The sequence below is a fragment of the Argopecten irradians genome, chromosome 2, assembly GCF_041381155.1.
Source record: "Argopecten irradians isolate NY chromosome 2, Ai_NY, whole genome shotgun sequence".
Classification (NCBI taxonomy): domain Eukaryota; kingdom Metazoa; phylum Mollusca; class Bivalvia; order Pectinida; family Pectinidae; genus Argopecten; species Argopecten irradians.
Genome location: NC_091135.1, coordinates 55,346,850 through 55,363,427, shown reverse-complemented (window position 1 = coordinate 55,363,427; position 16,578 = coordinate 55,346,850). Strand labels below are relative to the sequence as shown.

At 34.3% G+C, this 16,578-nt stretch overlaps 1 protein-coding gene across 2 annotated transcripts; it reads left to right on the top strand.

Annotated features, from left to right (window-relative positions):
* Positions 1-68: 68 nt before the first annotated feature.
* Positions 69-15,918, top strand: LOC138315996 (protein VAC14 homolog). 2 transcript variants are annotated; one of them, XM_069257458.1, is made up of 18 exons: positions 69-267; positions 2,104-2,254; positions 3,461-3,628; positions 3,999-4,061; positions 4,939-5,046; positions 5,484-5,593; positions 5,767-5,873; positions 6,169-6,307; positions 6,530-6,724; positions 7,208-7,334; positions 7,565-7,630; positions 8,045-8,334; positions 8,896-9,070; positions 9,570-9,688; positions 9,945-10,024; positions 10,374-10,530; positions 10,825-10,979; positions 13,788-15,918. In XM_069257458.1, the coding sequence occupies exons 1-17, from the start codon at positions 161-163 to the stop codon at positions 10,970-10,972; spliced, it is 2,310 nt and encodes a 769-aa protein (XP_069113559.1). In that variant the 5' UTR covers positions 69-160; the 3' UTR covers positions 10,973-10,979; positions 13,788-15,918. The 2 variants fall into 2 exon arrangements, with proteins under 2 accessions (XP_069113559.1, XP_069113558.1); XM_069257457.1 differs by having other exon boundaries at positions 10,825-15,918.
* The last annotated feature ends 660 nt before the right edge of the window (positions 15,919-16,578 follow it).

The following is a 16,578-nucleotide window of genomic DNA, read 5'->3' as shown; positions in this document are numbered from 1 at the left end:
ATTTAACTGATTGAAACAGATAAATCATTTTTAATGTTAGAAGCGGCTCAGCAAAAATCACGTGATAATCAAAATGGCAGCCCCCATTAGTGGAAATATTATTCTATGATTGTCATCCGGCAAATCGGTACATTCAGCAACACATGCCGCAAATAGCGCCATGAGTGGAAACGACAAAGACTTTGCGCCTCTAACGGCACTATGTGTGCGAAATCTGAATGATAAATTATACGAGAAGCGCAAAATGGGGGCTTTGGAAGTGGAAAGGTAACGTTGCAGTAGGTCGATTAAGTAGAACTTTTCTGTAGCAGGCAATCGAATCTGAAAAATACTGGTGTTCCAGCCCAAAACTGTTTTGTCTCAAACTATTTCGTCATTAATGTAACTCAAATCTGCCCAATAATTAATCATTAAGTTCCAGATTAGCAAATATATGCCCAAAAATCATTTGTTTTGGTCCTTTGGATCGTTCAAACTGTCAAATGCACCAAATATGATATCAGGGGAGACAACTGTTACATTTTGTGTGGTAACGATCGATACCGTAGAGGAATTTAAAGTTGTATGGTCTATCACTTTCGCTCTTTTTGTCATAGTAAAAACTGTATAGGTGCTATACACATTTTTCTCCGTCTGTCCGAGGTTTAAACTTTCTAATTTTACCACTTTTTATAAAGTTGCAGCAATGGAAGTATTTTATTTACCAAAGTAAAAAAATCTTTTTAACGTGTACAGGTAAAAAATAGGCTCGAAAGATACCGAATCATTCCGAACTCTTCCGAACATCGTTGCGACAATCTCAAAGTTATACGAGAGTTGTGAAACCAAGAGAAATGTCGACCATTTTTTGTAAACAAAACACGTGGTCGACCTCAGCTGACTGGATCTACAAAGAAATTAATGCTGAAACATTACAATTTTTGATACACACAATATTGAATTACGGCAATGTGTGAATGAGATGTTTCAAATTATCGCTCTGTGGACATAAACCAGCACAATTTGCTCATATTATGCAGCCAGAAGGAAAACGTAAACAAACATATGTGCGCTTACGCTAGTTATCTGGATTTCCACGTGCAGGATGTGTTGACGCCAGTCACGTGATACGATTCGGAATTCCGACAAAACCCGAAGGTACTGAATATGGCGGAGATTGGAGGTGTTTTATTCAAAACCAGGAATATATTATCCCTAGATTTCGGCTCTCTTATAGGCCGACATATGCTTTTGGGGAGCTAAATCATCAAGTTACATGTCCATGTTCAAATATCAAATGTTAAAACGACATATCGTTACAGTGAAAATTACCAGAAATACAACTTTAATACAACTATATGTACTAAGACAAAGAAATAAAAAAAAAATAAAACAAAACAAAAATTACAAATTGGTGCAACCCTGGTCAATACTTATTACTAGACGCAATATACCACTCAGATAGAGAGATATTCTCTTTAGATTGATTGATTGAGTGTCAGACTAGTAATCTAGATGTCCTGAGTTTGATCCTGGCAGAGACATGTGATTAAATTTATTATAAATCCTGCACCCTGTGACATTGGTTTTGGCATTATGATTTTAGGGGCAAATTACCATGGTAAATAAATTGGATACTGAAATTTTAAGATGGTACAGAATTTTGTTTTGGGCAAAATAGTTTGAAGCTAAACATTTGGCACCTTTTCTCAATGTGCCAAACAAGGAGAGAGACATGTGTTACATTGCTTGATCAATTTTGTAGTAGGCAAATTAAAGAGTATTTAGTGTATAGAAAAACATTCAATTTTGCCTAAAAACTAATTAAACTATTTATCTTGTCTTTCCATTGATTCTATCGGACATATGTATGTAAATACACATTTGTGTATGCATACATATTTATGTTGAAGAATTCCACATGCATTTCCATTTCGTAGTAATAGTAACATTGGCGAGGAATGAAAATTACAATATATGTATGTCATAATTATGAATCTGCTGTGTAGTCTGTTTGTTAGAAACTTGTTTTGTTGTTATAGTTTCTCTAGTATGTAGATAAGAATATTGTAATAAGCGGAATTAACTCTTTATTTCAAATAGGCAAATATTGTTTACTTCCAGGATGGTGAGAGACTTTTCCACTAATGGCCAGACCATCCAGATTAAGCGAATCCTGAAAGTTCTTGGAGAAGATCTGGCATTGTCTCACAACCCTAATTCACGTAAAGGTGGTGTCATAGGTTTAGCAGCTACAGCCATTGCTTTAGGCAAGGTAGGTTTCCAGTTTTAGTGAAAGGTTGAAATGATAAAGTCGAAGGGGAAAGAGTCAAACAGTTCATAGGTGTCCAAAGATTACTACTTTTTGGTTTATTATTAATTAGTGGTATAAAATGACAAGTGAAAAGCTAATTAGGCTAGCCGCTTTTATTGGTTCTGTCAGGTGATGTTTTTGCTGAAATTCAAAAGAGTAAACGTAGAATCCTCCCTTCTGTGACGTCATTTGTTTGTAACGTCGCTATCCGGAGCCCGGCAAACATATTTTATTTCTCTGTACCTATCTAGTTGCTGGTGTTTTGAATGGAAACATTCAAGTTTCGAGCTTCAATAGGCACTCTTCGTAACTTACCGATATACTAATTTTCATCCGGAAACGGACAAACAAAATACAGAAATAAAATTGCTGGAAAATATTTTCATTTTGGTTTTTAATCAAAATCTTCACTTATAAACGTTTTCATGTCAAAATTTAAGGGGTATTAAGCCAATTTAAGCAAATCTGTCATATTTTGAAAAATAATGTGCTGAGTTATACTTTTTATTGGCTTTTCTTATTGCAAATATGTCAATCTTCATGGAAATTCTAAAAAATGATTTTTCTTGAGATCATTTTTTTTGCGAAAAAAAGAAAATATGACTATTTTGATGCAATTTTTCACTATCAAAAAATAACCAAAATTCTTGAGAGGAAACTAGAAGGGACAGTCTATCTTAATTTAAGTCCATACATTGTTTATTTATTTGGTTAATTATTGCTTCTCCTAACTTAATTGTTTAATTTAAATTTTCTAAGATTGATGATGCTAAAAGTTCCCTCATATCACTGGCACACTGATCTTGACATGTATCTTGTAGCATTTACCATAACTGACCTTATTTCAGTTGCATGGTCCATCTTCCAGCTTGCAAAATTGAGGCCTATGGCCTTTTTAATTGTGAATTTTTAATCATCAATAGTGAATTTGTTAGTCTTATAAGCATACTGTTATTCCATTACTGGGATTATTTCTCAAAGAAATCATTTGTATATGCATACAATTCTTTTGTCATGTTGATATATTTTATATCTACTAGGGAAACTTCCCATTTTTAATTTTTAATTGAATACACTACACTGTGAATCCCTCAGATCATACATACCTGTATATGAAATTGATATTGATATGTCATATGTATAACCTTTAGTGTTTTTTGCTGCTAGGAGTCTACTAATTATGTGGCTGAGCTGGTCAAGCCAGTTCTGGACTCGTTCACTGACCAGGATAGCAGAGTGAGGTACTACGCCTGTGAAGCTTTATACAACATCTCTAAAGTCTGTCGTGGTTTTGTCCTGCCTTACTTCAACGAGATCTTTGATGGACTGAGTAAGGTATGAACATTTGCCTAGATACCTTTCCTTACTTTTCTTTAATGCAATGATAATCTATTTACCAACAAAAAATTACTTTTCCCACTGGAATGTTCATAAAACTGGACTTATAGGGAACAACATGTACACTATATCACTATCACACTTATTAAGGAAGTTAGTATTAGATCACGCTTTTGTGTTGGGATCACTTCCAATTCATCTTGGGATCCACTAGTGATACAGCTCATGGAGTTAAAGCTAGTTAATTGTCATTAACTTATGTCAGCTTTTGGACAAATTATGAGTTAAAGGTGAGATCCATCAGTTACATGTGTAAATATGGGCACCAGTAGGATGATTATATATATTGTTATTAATTATTTGACAGCTATCCTCAGACACCGATCAGAATGTCAAGAATGGGACAGAGCTACTTGACAGACTTATCAAGGTAAGTTATTATTAGTACCTCATTATACATGCAATGTTGTTGATTAACTAATTTACAAGAATATGAGAGGTACTGTTATTTAGTAAATAGATAGATTTCTTACCAGATCACCACACCTAAGGCACATTATATTATGACCAGACTCAGAAATAACTCTCAAATACAAATCCACTATAAAGGGTTTTACAAAGGTTTTAAAATAATCAAAGTTCGTATACATGTATATTGAAAAAAATATGCCAGTTATGTGTGAATTTTTATGGTAGTAATTATCCTTGGACTGGTAAAATTTCTTTTTATACCTGCCTTTTATTTCCAATATGTCATCAAAAGGTATCGTTTCTGTTAACTTCTGTACTCTATGTATTACATTGTCATATCTGTTGTTTCAAAAATCCTCAAAAATTACGCTATATATAGCATGTTTATCATATATAATACCAACTATATGAAGATAATGAATTACTTACCGTAAAAACTTGTGTAATTTGCGCAATTTTTCTGTGCAAAAATAAAATATGAAGTTGGGGGTGTGCAAAATACATTGATAGAGGTGATTTAAAAATTTTACGGGAAAAAATCTGTCAATTCTGAGGGGCTGACGATCTATGAATGTCGAGGTAATGCTCTGTTTATGGTAACCTATTTATATGATAAAAGGTACATCGATTTTGGGACTCCCTGGACATTGTTTGTTTTCCAAATTTTTTGATGCGCAAAATATACTGATAGTAGATTTTTTTCAGCATTTTCAGCCCTAACAAGTACCTGCGCAAATTACACTGGTGCGCAAATTATACCAGTTTTTACGGTATCTTTTTTTATTCATTATCTTATGCTCTTTGCATAAGGATGTGATAACTTCTTATCTCCACAGGACATTGTAACAGAAAGTTCGGCATTTGACCTCCGGGCATTCATACCAATTCTGAGAGAAAAATTATATGTGAAAGAACAATATCCACGCCAATTCATCGTGTCATGGGTAAGTTTCTCTGCCAATTACCGTCTGGTTTATCAGCTATTTAAAAAGAAAAATAATAAATTGTGATAATGTCTTGTTACTTAGGTAAAATTGTAAATACATATACTCAATAGTATCATGTATCTGTATTAACATTTAGCTTACATGACCTGTCACCTGAAGTCTGTTAAACTTTTTCTTTATGTGACCTTTAAAGAGATACAATATATAAACTGTTTGATATAGTTAAAAACACTTCATATCATGCGCTGATAATGAGATTTTGACAATATCTTGTCAGAGGCATTTTTGAAAAAAGGACATTCAAATTTTAAATACCCGTATGTAAAGAAACTACAGGAAGTAAATAGATATACATAATCTTGTAGTAGATATTATTGTTTGAATTGAGGAGTATTTGAGTGTATGGTCTCCAGTTATCAGTTTGTGTGTTACAGATTGCTGTCCTGGATGCTGTGCCAGACATCAATATGCTTGTGCTGTTACCTGAAATATTGCACGGTCTTTTTGAGATTCTTGGTGATCCAAACCCAGAAATCAGTAAAATGTAAGAAACATTTATTATGGTTTTATATTTTGTCTTGATGAAATGTAGTTTTGCAATAGAGTCAAGTGTGTTTGGTGTAGATTGTAATGTTGTTTATGTTACCTAGGTGCCGAGACGTACTACAAGAGTTCCTAAACGTTGGTGTAGATTGTAATGTTGTTTATGTTACCTAGGTGCCGAGACGTGCTACAAGAGTTCCTAAACGGTATCAAGAAGACACAGAGTGGTGTTAACTATGAGGGAATGGCCAACATCCTGATAACTCATAGTCTCTCTGATCGTATGTATATTTATCATTATCGGGATTGTAGTTACTCCACTACCTATAATGTAACACCCCCTCCATTTCCCTAATCACCTCTCCCCAATTTCTTTTGATGTAAATTATGGTTCCTTACAAAATTAGATAACATCAATGCCAGAAGTTGTTTACTGGTAGTGGTAACAGGTATCAGTATAATTTCTTATTTTATTTGTTGGGTGCTTGTATCATTAAAAATCACATTGATAATTTTAGAGCTATTTCATGGGTTGTATTACAACTGAACACCTGATGATTGTTTCACCCTAACCAGGTCCACTGATCCAGTACACAGCTATCTGCTGGCTCCAGGAGTTTGTGGCCCAGGCTGAGCGCACCATGTTACAGTACACATCTGGAATTATAGACGCAGTGCTGCCTTGTCTGGCTACAGAGGGTCACATCAAACAAAAGTATCCTTAATTAAAAAATACTTTAGTCTGGCTACAGAAGGTTACATCAAACAAAAGTATCCTTAATTACAAAATAATTTAGTCTGGCTACAGAGGGTCACATCAAACAAAAGTATCCTTAATTAAAAAAAAAATTGAGATGGACAGCTGTTTGTATTTCAGTCTTTTTCTGTTGTGCCTCTGTACCAGATTTATAACGTGATATAAACTTAACCCTGATAGTGTGAGTGAGGCGGCTAAACACCTAAATCTTGCCTTACTGAACCTGATCTGTGAGGAGGATGACCTTCCTACTCCAGTCCTAGGGAGTCCAGTCAACTCCGACCCAGCTCCTAGTAGTCCTATTAACTCAGACCTTCAAAGTCCAGACTCAAAGGTACAAAATCCTGATGGCAGTCAAGTGGTAACAACAGGCAGGTAGGTACAATTAAAAGTGTATTATACAATTGATACAATTTCAGGTTACAGTCAAACTTCCTTTTTAACCCAAAGTTAACAGGATGATGGAAAACCTCTGACATATATGAGTATTGGAGTTAAGTGTACCTCAATGTATTGTGAAATTTTGGTTGGGACCAATGTAATACTTGTTATGTAGGATGTTCAGGCTAAAATGTTACTCAGATAGGCACTCTGACAAAATGGTAATTTGATAAAATCTTAACATAGCAAACATTTTAATAAACTTAATAACACATATGCTCATAAATCAGTGGTATGCTTTATACATGTATTTCCTTCCATTACATATTTATTGTTTTATATGTAAAACAACAGATCTGATATTCCTTTGAAGCTCAGTACATTGTAGTGTCAGTCGACTGGATGAAGCGGCTAGATAATATCTGTGTGATAAAACAATTGAACTGATATTGTATTATGATGTGTTATATATTCCAGTACAATTAGACTGAATGTAGCTAATGTGATATCTGTGCTGTGCCGAATGTTACAACACCAGAGCTTAAGGACCAGAATTGCTGCACTAGAATGGCTCTCACATCTGTTACTCAAAGTACCAAATAAGGTAGGAAAAGACTTAACATTTAAAAAATTAGGCAAGAACTAAAAACCGATTTTCCACATTTGGTCAAAAAGACATCTACTCTTTCAAAGTACATAGTGGACTTCGAACAACAGGAAAAGATGTCATACTGTTCATCACCTTTAGTATCATCTTTGCCTTTTTTATGACTTTCATTTTGTTTGGGTATAACCTGTACCTGGAATAATTTTCTATTCACTTTGTTATTCCAGACATTTCAACATGTTGACCGGTTTTTCCCCGTCCTTTTGGAAACCCTCTCTGATACTTCCACAGAGGTATGTGATATTCTCTGCCTGCCTTATATTACCAACCATACCATACCAACACATTTTAATGATTGAGGGCAGTTTATGACTGTCTCTCTGGTAGTCTATGGTTGAGACGTCAAGTTTTTAGATGTTGCTTCAAAATGCGGGTTTTGGTGCCTACTTGAGAAATTAACTGAAACTTTGTGGTGAATGTTTTAGTGACTATTCTAACAGGTAACTATTGCTGACAATACACAATTTTGAAAATTGATAGTTTAACAGATTGTACTGAATCTGAGAGATAGTAGCTTAAGGTTGATATCTTGTCAAGGACTAGGTAGACATAACTTATAAATTAGGTCGGAGATAGCAAGAAAGACCTACTGTATGGGTGAAGTAATAAGCCTATGATATACAGGTAAAATATTCTCTCTTTTGCAGGTTGTTCTTCTAGACTTAGAAACACTTGCAGAAATTTCTTCCAACCCTGCAGGACATCTTGTTCCAAATGAAGTATCAGGACAAAAATTAGGATCAAATAGCAAAAGTAAGGAAGGGCAGACAACTCCGTCCAAATCAGGGAACAAAACAGAAACCAAGGAGGAAGAAGCTAGTGAATGTAAATCAGGACTTAATAAGTACTTCACAAAGTTTATGAAGGCTTTGCTGGATCTGTTCAAAAAAGATCAGAATTTACTGGAGCCTGAGGAGAGGGGATATTTTATTATCAGGTAAGTTTGACTATCAATAGTCATCTAGGTAGATTATAAGGTAGGTGTTTCAGGGTAAGGGATATTTAGGATCAAACAAAGCGTTGAATATATCAGAAAATTTTCAATATTTTCAATTGTCAGCTAAATATAACAAGTCAAATAGATTTTCGTATGGTTTAATTCTAAATAGCTTAAAAAATGAAGATTGATTCAATACATATGGCCTATTTTCAAAAACTTTTATCCAGAAATTGGCAATTAAGTGGTTTTGTGTTATACAGTATCTTAATATTTTATTTGCATTCATCATGTATTTCAGACAAGTCTTGAACTGTCACAGCTGTTAAATGTTGTATATTTCAGGCAGTTGTCACAGTAGTTAAATGTTGTATGTTTCATACAACTGTCACAGTTGTTAAATGTTGTATATTTCAGACAGTTGTCACAGATGTTAAATGTTGTATATTTTAAACAGTTGTCATAGCTGTTAAATGTTGTATATTTCAGACAGTTGTCACAGCTGTTAAATGTTGTACATTTCAGACAGTTGTCACAGATGTTAAATGTTGTATATTTCAGACAGTTGTCACAGCTGTTAAATGCGGTAGATGTATTCCAATCCTTGTCACAGATTCTAGTGGAGGAAGAAGACGTTAATTTTGCCTGTAAGATGGTACAGAGCCTCAACACTATCCTCCTCACATCTACAGAACTGTTTGATATGAGGAATCAACTGAAATCACTCAGCACACAGGTATCCTTTATTAAGTTCTATTTAGTGTGGTCATTCAAGGTTTCAGAAGTCAGTAACATAAAATGCTAGAGTTTCAATCTGAAAGAACACAACCATCATTCAAATTACAAAAGTTCAAATATAGTATGATGTTCTTCAGTACATGTGTATTATACATAAAATTGTACTATTTCAGGCAATTCAAGGTCACTAGACCCAAGTGTCATAAAAAGTTCTGTTGTAGGAGAGTGTTGATGATTGTGATGTTTTGTGTCGTAGGAGAGTGTTGATGATTTTGATGTTTTTGTTGTAAGAAAGTGATTTTGATGTTTTGTGTTGTAGGAGAGTGTAAGTGATTTTGATGTTTTGTGTCGTAGGAGAGTGTTGATGATTTTGATGTTTTTGTTGTAAGAGAGTGTAAGTGATTTTGATGTTTTGTGTTGTAGGAGAGGAGAGTGTTGATGATTTTGATGTTTTTGTTGTAGGAGAGTGTTGATGATTTGAATGTTTTCTTTTGTAGGAGAGCTGTGTCCTGTTTTGCTGTCTATATCAGTCCTGGTGCCACAGTCCAGTTGCCACAGTTTCATTGTGTTATCTGTCCCAGAACTACAAACACGCTTGTGACCTGCTGCTATCATTGTATCCTTTGACTTCAATCAAGGTCTAGTGATTGCCATCAATTTCTTAATCCGCTGGAGCTGTTTATTTTATGCCAAATTCTCAAAAATGCCAAGAAATGTAATTTTTTTTAGTCTATAGTTTGCTTGTGTAATGTGCTACCATTTGTGTTTGAGAATGAAGTTAAGGTCACTGAGATCATCAAATAGTTCTGTAGCTCCAGGTGAGAGATACAGGTACTTTTGGCCTTTTGTTACATTCCTTGACTCCAGCTCAGTGGGAACCTTGAAGTGACAGTAGACTTTTTAAAAGAGATTGACAAATTAGTCCAGCTAATAGAATCGCCTATTTTTGCTTGTAAGTGTTACCAATAAAAGCTGTACAAAACATTTTCTTATCGTTACGTAATGGAGGTCATCACAAAGTCCTTAATGGGAAATCTTCTACCGGTTATGGCCCTACATGGCTGTTTGTAATCCTCACTACATAGATGAAAAATTAGAACAATGGCAAATCGAAGCTCATTAATGAAATCTATCTCATTTATGGGAAATTAAAATCTATGGTAATTTGAAAAACTTTTGTTTCATTACACGTAAATATGAGGTTGATATTTGTTCTTATGATGTTGATATAATATCAAATTAACCTTTCCAAAAGTGTATTATTGATAAAAGTTTATCAACAATCCCGTAATGATTTCCAGATCTACGACTGCAACTCCTAGATGTGCAGAACAACCAGGATCTGATAAAGAGTCTGTATGGCCTGCTTATGTTACTGCCTCAGTCTGAAGCTTTCAAACTTCTACGTTACCGACTGGACTGTATACCACACTATCAACTAGCCACCATTACTGAAAAGTAAGTTTTTACTCAACATTCTCTATTATTCCGTGTCTGCATCCATCATTTATCTTTAAAAAAACAGCTGTTTGATTTTTATTGTGATTATTGAAAATATACAAATGTATGTTTACTTCAAATTTTCTCTGGCTCCAACATCAATCTCCAGGATCATAAAACATAGCTGAACTTAAGTTTAAATTTAGCTTATCATATATAAAGACTTCCAAGAGTGTGTTTTGAAATTATTAAATATGAGAGATGTATATATATACAATCAATGAATTTATTTTACCTGCAATATATCAACAGGAGCAAAGGAAAATCTCTCGTGGATCAGCGCCCTCTGGTGTCAAAGATCAACTTCACAGATCTACTGAAACACTTTCAGAGAGTCCAGGAAAAGCATCGAGAAGCACGACACAAATTGGCTTTCCGAGGCCGAGCATTACACAAATGATAAAATGGTGAATATAACACAAAGTGACTGGAAAGAGAATCAAACAAAAAAAACACCTTTTCATTAGATTCAGGTTGGAATGGCCAAATACAAAGTATTTGATCTCAATAGGAAGAATAGAAGCTTACAAATATTATCAATAGATATTAACTTGCCTCTTAGGGCTGTTCCAGCAAAACATATATGGCACCCAGGGAAGGCACTTTAAAAAATAGTATGTGCCATGGTGGGTTAAAAATAAAATCACTTCTGTGCCAGGGTGGCGTTTCAATAAAATCACTTCAGTGGGTGGGTCTATCTGAGAGAATTTGTAACCTTTTGAAATAAAATGCAAAATTTGTGGTTTAATATAATGTTGTTGTCAGTCATCCTGACTATAAAAATAACTGTCGAGAAAACAATATTAATATGTTATTCAATAAAAAAAAAAAAAAAAAATTCTGGGTGTTTTAATATAATAATGACAGAATATTTATTTGAAACATATCATATTCAATCAAACTTGGCAATGGTACAGAGAAACAATTGATTAGTATTGGCAAAATACTGAAGTCATCAAAAGATCTTCATTTAAATTCACTGGTATTAAGTTGAGGAAAGAGTGGAAGTTCACAAGCTTTTAAGTGTCAATGTCCAGATGTCTACTCTTGCAGTACCCTTGTGCAACACTTAAGCATCTTTAGATTTTCAACTGGTTCTAGGAAGATTGTACCTTTATACAAATCTAGTAATTGATGCAGCACATCAAACAATAGTTCACTGCACCATATATGGCACAATTTGTCCTAGGACTCTTCGGTGATGCTAGAAATCAAAATATGTAAACCCAAAAAGATATTGGAGAAAAAAAAAAAAATTGCTTCTATGCCATAGTATCATTCACTAAAAAATAGATATGTGGTTGGGTCAACAAAATTAAAAATCACTTCTATCGATGGGTCTCCCTATTTCAAAGTGCCTTCCCCCCCTACCATGGATGTTTTTCTGGAACAGCCCTTACTAGCCGTTTCAAATATGTTGAAACAAAAATTCTTTGTTCATTTTTGTGTTTCATTATGTTAATATACATTGTATACCGAGATGAATTTTGAAGGATTTTAGATGTGCAGGTTTTGGCACTATGTGATGGATTGGACATTGTAACTTAACATACTCACATTATATGTTATAATTACAACACACAAATGATAAGATTACTGTATAGTGGTTTAACTTCACTTGTGGTTTATGTTTGCCATATTTGTGTTTTCATTAAAATCCACAAATTTTAAACACTACCAATTCCTTAAGGTAGACCGTCCCTTCTGGTTTCCTCTCATAGATTTCGTTCATTTTTTGATATTTTGATTTTAAGTATACCCTGATCACAAAATCCGCATAAAAATCATATGTCACCGGGTTAACTTTTCTTCCAGGGTTGCTTAAAGATATGTACAAATGACTTAATAATCCGGATTTTAAGGATTTTTAAATAAATAATATTTCCTCCCTGTAGCATCCCTTAACATGTAAATAATATGCCTGTAACATGGTCATACCATCAGTAGGTGATAGAGAATTCATTGCTATATCCAATAAGCTGGGTTTTCCACAATAAAACGAAATATCGTTATCTTAAAATTAAGTTCGGACCCAATTTTAGTGAGAAATTGCATAAAAATAGTCATGTTTTCTTTTCTTCTGAAAAAATGATCTCAAGAAAAATCGATTTTTTAGAATTTCCATGAAGATTGGCTTATTTGCATTACGAAAAGCCAATAAAAAGTACACCTCACCGCATTACTTTTCAAATTATGACCGATTTGCTTTCTAATACCCCTTAAATTTTGGCCTGAAAATGTTAAAAAATAGACGAATAAGTAGCACTTTTCAACGTTTTGTGTTATTCATTTACCCTTGTTAGTCATTAGATTGATACACTTCAAGTTAACACTGGAAAACGTTCTAGACGAAATACTTGCTCGAATGCCGATTTCAGAAGCGGGTTGTAATAGATGGGTACGGGGAAATAAAATACGTTTGCCGGGATTCGGATAGCGACGTAACAAACGTATGACGTCACAGAAGGGACGGTCTACGTTAAATGACCTTAGGTGTTAATATGACATTAAGCATATCAACCAAACCAAAGTTAACACCAGCAGAAATATTCAGGAAATCATTTCCCGGTAATGTACCTGACAACAACAGTTTAGATTCATAACTTACTGTTACCACGTTTTTTATAACGTCACACCATTAGTCTGTGACTACTATTGATGTTTCTTTTTCTACTAATGGTTGTACCAGTGTGGTTGCTCTGATGGTTCCTGTATTGTAGAAATGATGGACTGAATTTTGTAGGGTGTTGTTTCCAGGCTGTATTCAGACGCGATTTGAACATGTTCAGGGTTTTTGCAGTTACTGCTGTTGTTGATAAACTGTTCCAGATGTCGGTGACTTGGTTTGAGAAATAGTTTTCACAGAGTTTGTTTAAATTATGAAATGTAGGGATTGGTAAAACGCAAATATGTCCCTGGAAAACTGAAATATTGACCCCACAGACTTTAAGCATTATACCCGTATCGCCGAGTGGTTAAGATGTCCCAACATATTACCCCAAGCCCTCCACCTCTGGGATGCGGGTTCAAATCCCATGTGAGGCAGTTGCCAGGTACTGACCGCTGGCCGGTGGTTTTTCTCTGGGTACTCCGGCTTTCCTCCACCAACACACCTAGCAGGTCCTTACAAGACCCTGGCTGTTAATAGGACATAAGACTAAACAAACCAAATTAAGCACTATACCGTATAACTGATATGTGTGTTTTTACTTCAGAATAACCTTTAAGGTGAACTACATGTAAACTGGATCTGTCTAGTAGCCCCAACAGCAATATTGGTCAGAGGAGATTGGAAATCAGGAAAACTAATTGCAGCACTGGAGATTCGAGCACAGGCAAAATAGAGCTACATGAGTCTAAATCTCAAATTTCAATGATTTAGATATTTTTTTAGCTGAGAAATGACCCAGAAATAAGTTGGTGTACAGAGGGATTATCTGTGATATAGCTTGATCATCATAGTTTGTGGGAGTGGTAAACTTCATATCTGTACAACGTGAAGATACTGTTTAAAAGAATGGGTAGAAAATTTCTTGGTTTACATAGAATTTGCTGTATATACAATATGTTATACATTTTTTCATTGGCTAACCACCATTATTACTTCCCATAAAATGATTGAAAACTCATAACCACAAAAAATATTCACCAATATGCAATGTGTCATTTGAATGAATAAGTCAATTTTTCTTGCAGGCTTGTGCAAGCAATCTCAAGAAACGGGCAATGTGCAAGAAATATCCTCATATCTTTGTCAATTAAGTTCTGTTTAAAGAGCTAAAAATTTACATAGAATATTAGCACAAAAATTGCAAATCAACATGACCAAATATTTTTTTTAAATTTCTAGGCTACCTAACTGCTGAAGATCCATCAAGTTCAATTTCAGGAAAAACCAAAAAAAAAATCAAGAAACAAATACGGTAGTCCATGTCGACATGAACTGTAAACATTTAGAACAATCTGCCTATAGAAGTTAATAGAATTTTCTATCTGCATTTGTACATGTATTTAAGGATAGACTACAATTATATACAGGTTTTTGGGGGTATGAACGTCAATCATGTAAAAATCAAAATAAAGCTTATGCTGAATCTGTATCAAAACTTAATATAATCATTTCATTGGTTAAGCTGAAAATTGGAATATAGTTATGAAGGATAACAAATACAATGGTACTGTAAAAGTACTTATTTTAATGGTTATTTTATTTTAGTGGTTTCTGTGCTGTCTTTGAAGTGCCAATTCATGTGTATTTTGTACAGCGCTACATTTTGTAAAAGGTTATTTCAGGTATTGAACCACCGATTTGTGTTGATGTATGTGTGGATGGTTGGTGAGCAAGTTGTATACTTTTGAGGGATGACAAATACAATGGTCTTATTAAAAAAAATGACATTTGGTTTGTCATATGGTTTTATATGAGGGGTAATAGTTAGTTCTCAGCTTATCACTCTAGTTGTTTACTAGTAAGCCCACCATCATCAGATGTTGTGGGTTGACCTAATGAAATTTCAAATGAATATTATTATTATTATAAATCAGTGTTAGCTACAAGCATGTAATGTAAGTTCAGTGTTTGATTTTGTCATTATACACATATCTATTATGTGTTAATCCGTGTTGAACTTGATCATCTAAACAGGAGGAGAAGGAGGGTTAAATACAAAATGTAGTAAGATATTTATAGATATTTCAACTTAAAGATGCTCCACCGCTGACAAATAGTATTTTTTTCACTATAAAAAACAGGAGCAGACGATTTTGTATTATTCTTCAGTTACAAAAGTTACTTACTTTACATTTATACGATTAAACACCAATTATTGTTCAAATGATGAGTATCATTTATTCATTTATGCTCTGTGGGCAGTGGAGCATCTTTAAATTCTAAAGAGTTGTACGAGTCATTCTCGATATTCCAGAGGTTACCATCAATTTTTTGGTATCCGCCCCTGGAATCATGACAATCTGAAGGCTGTCTGATGCAACAGGTAGTTTTGTCCTTCGATGTACATCGAAAGAATGAATCAATGTTACACTGTGATTGACTGTTGGGCATCCCTCACACATATTCTTCAACGGAAGACTTTGTGGGCCTCTTAGTGGCTTTTTTTTTCTTCTCCTCAACTGCCTTCAGTTTTGTTATGCCATAATCATTGGGGTGGATTTGATATACGACAAGGGTAGTAACCCCTGGATTATCAAGGATGTGTATGAATATACTCTGTGTAATGCTCTGTCAATGTTGTACCATTTCTTGCATCATTTCTTGTTTTATTATTGTTTATACATGAATCACATATTATTTATTATGTTTAATTTAAATAAACGACTTGACCAAGATTACATATTTTAAGACTTAATTTATATTGAATTTCTCATTAAACTGAGATGAGAGTGATCACATACATCGCTGAATTCTTACCATTGATTTCATGTTCCAAGAGTCTCCAGTCACATTGCGAAAAAGGGTTGTAAACTTGTTTGAAACTTTGTCAACATGCAACAAAGGAATGCAAACATGTTTGAATTTGTGTCAAAGTGAGTGCAGCGATAATTTGTTAGCATGCTTAAAAATTTGTTCAACACGGGGTTGTAAACGTACTTGAAACTTTGTTAAATGTAACAAGAAATACAAACGTGTTTGAGTCTGACAAGTTGAACCTACAGTACTGGAAACTTCATTAACTTGTCAGGTTCTTTCGTACGTGGAAGAAGTGATTACAGAAAATGTGTTAAGGTGCAAGAAAGTTTATCAGCACCCATGAACGGGTGTCGAATGTATATCTGGCATTAGCTTTGTCAGTGTTCTTGGAATTTGGCCATGTACAAGAAATGTTACAAACACATTTAAATAAATAAGCGTCAAGGTCACTTTGTAGAAGACCTATTTTAAACAAGAGGCTCATGGACCTTAACGGTCATCTGACTATTAGTACAACACAACATGGTCGTTTAAAGATTTTAGCCTATTTGACCCCTGTGACTTTGATTGAAGATCAA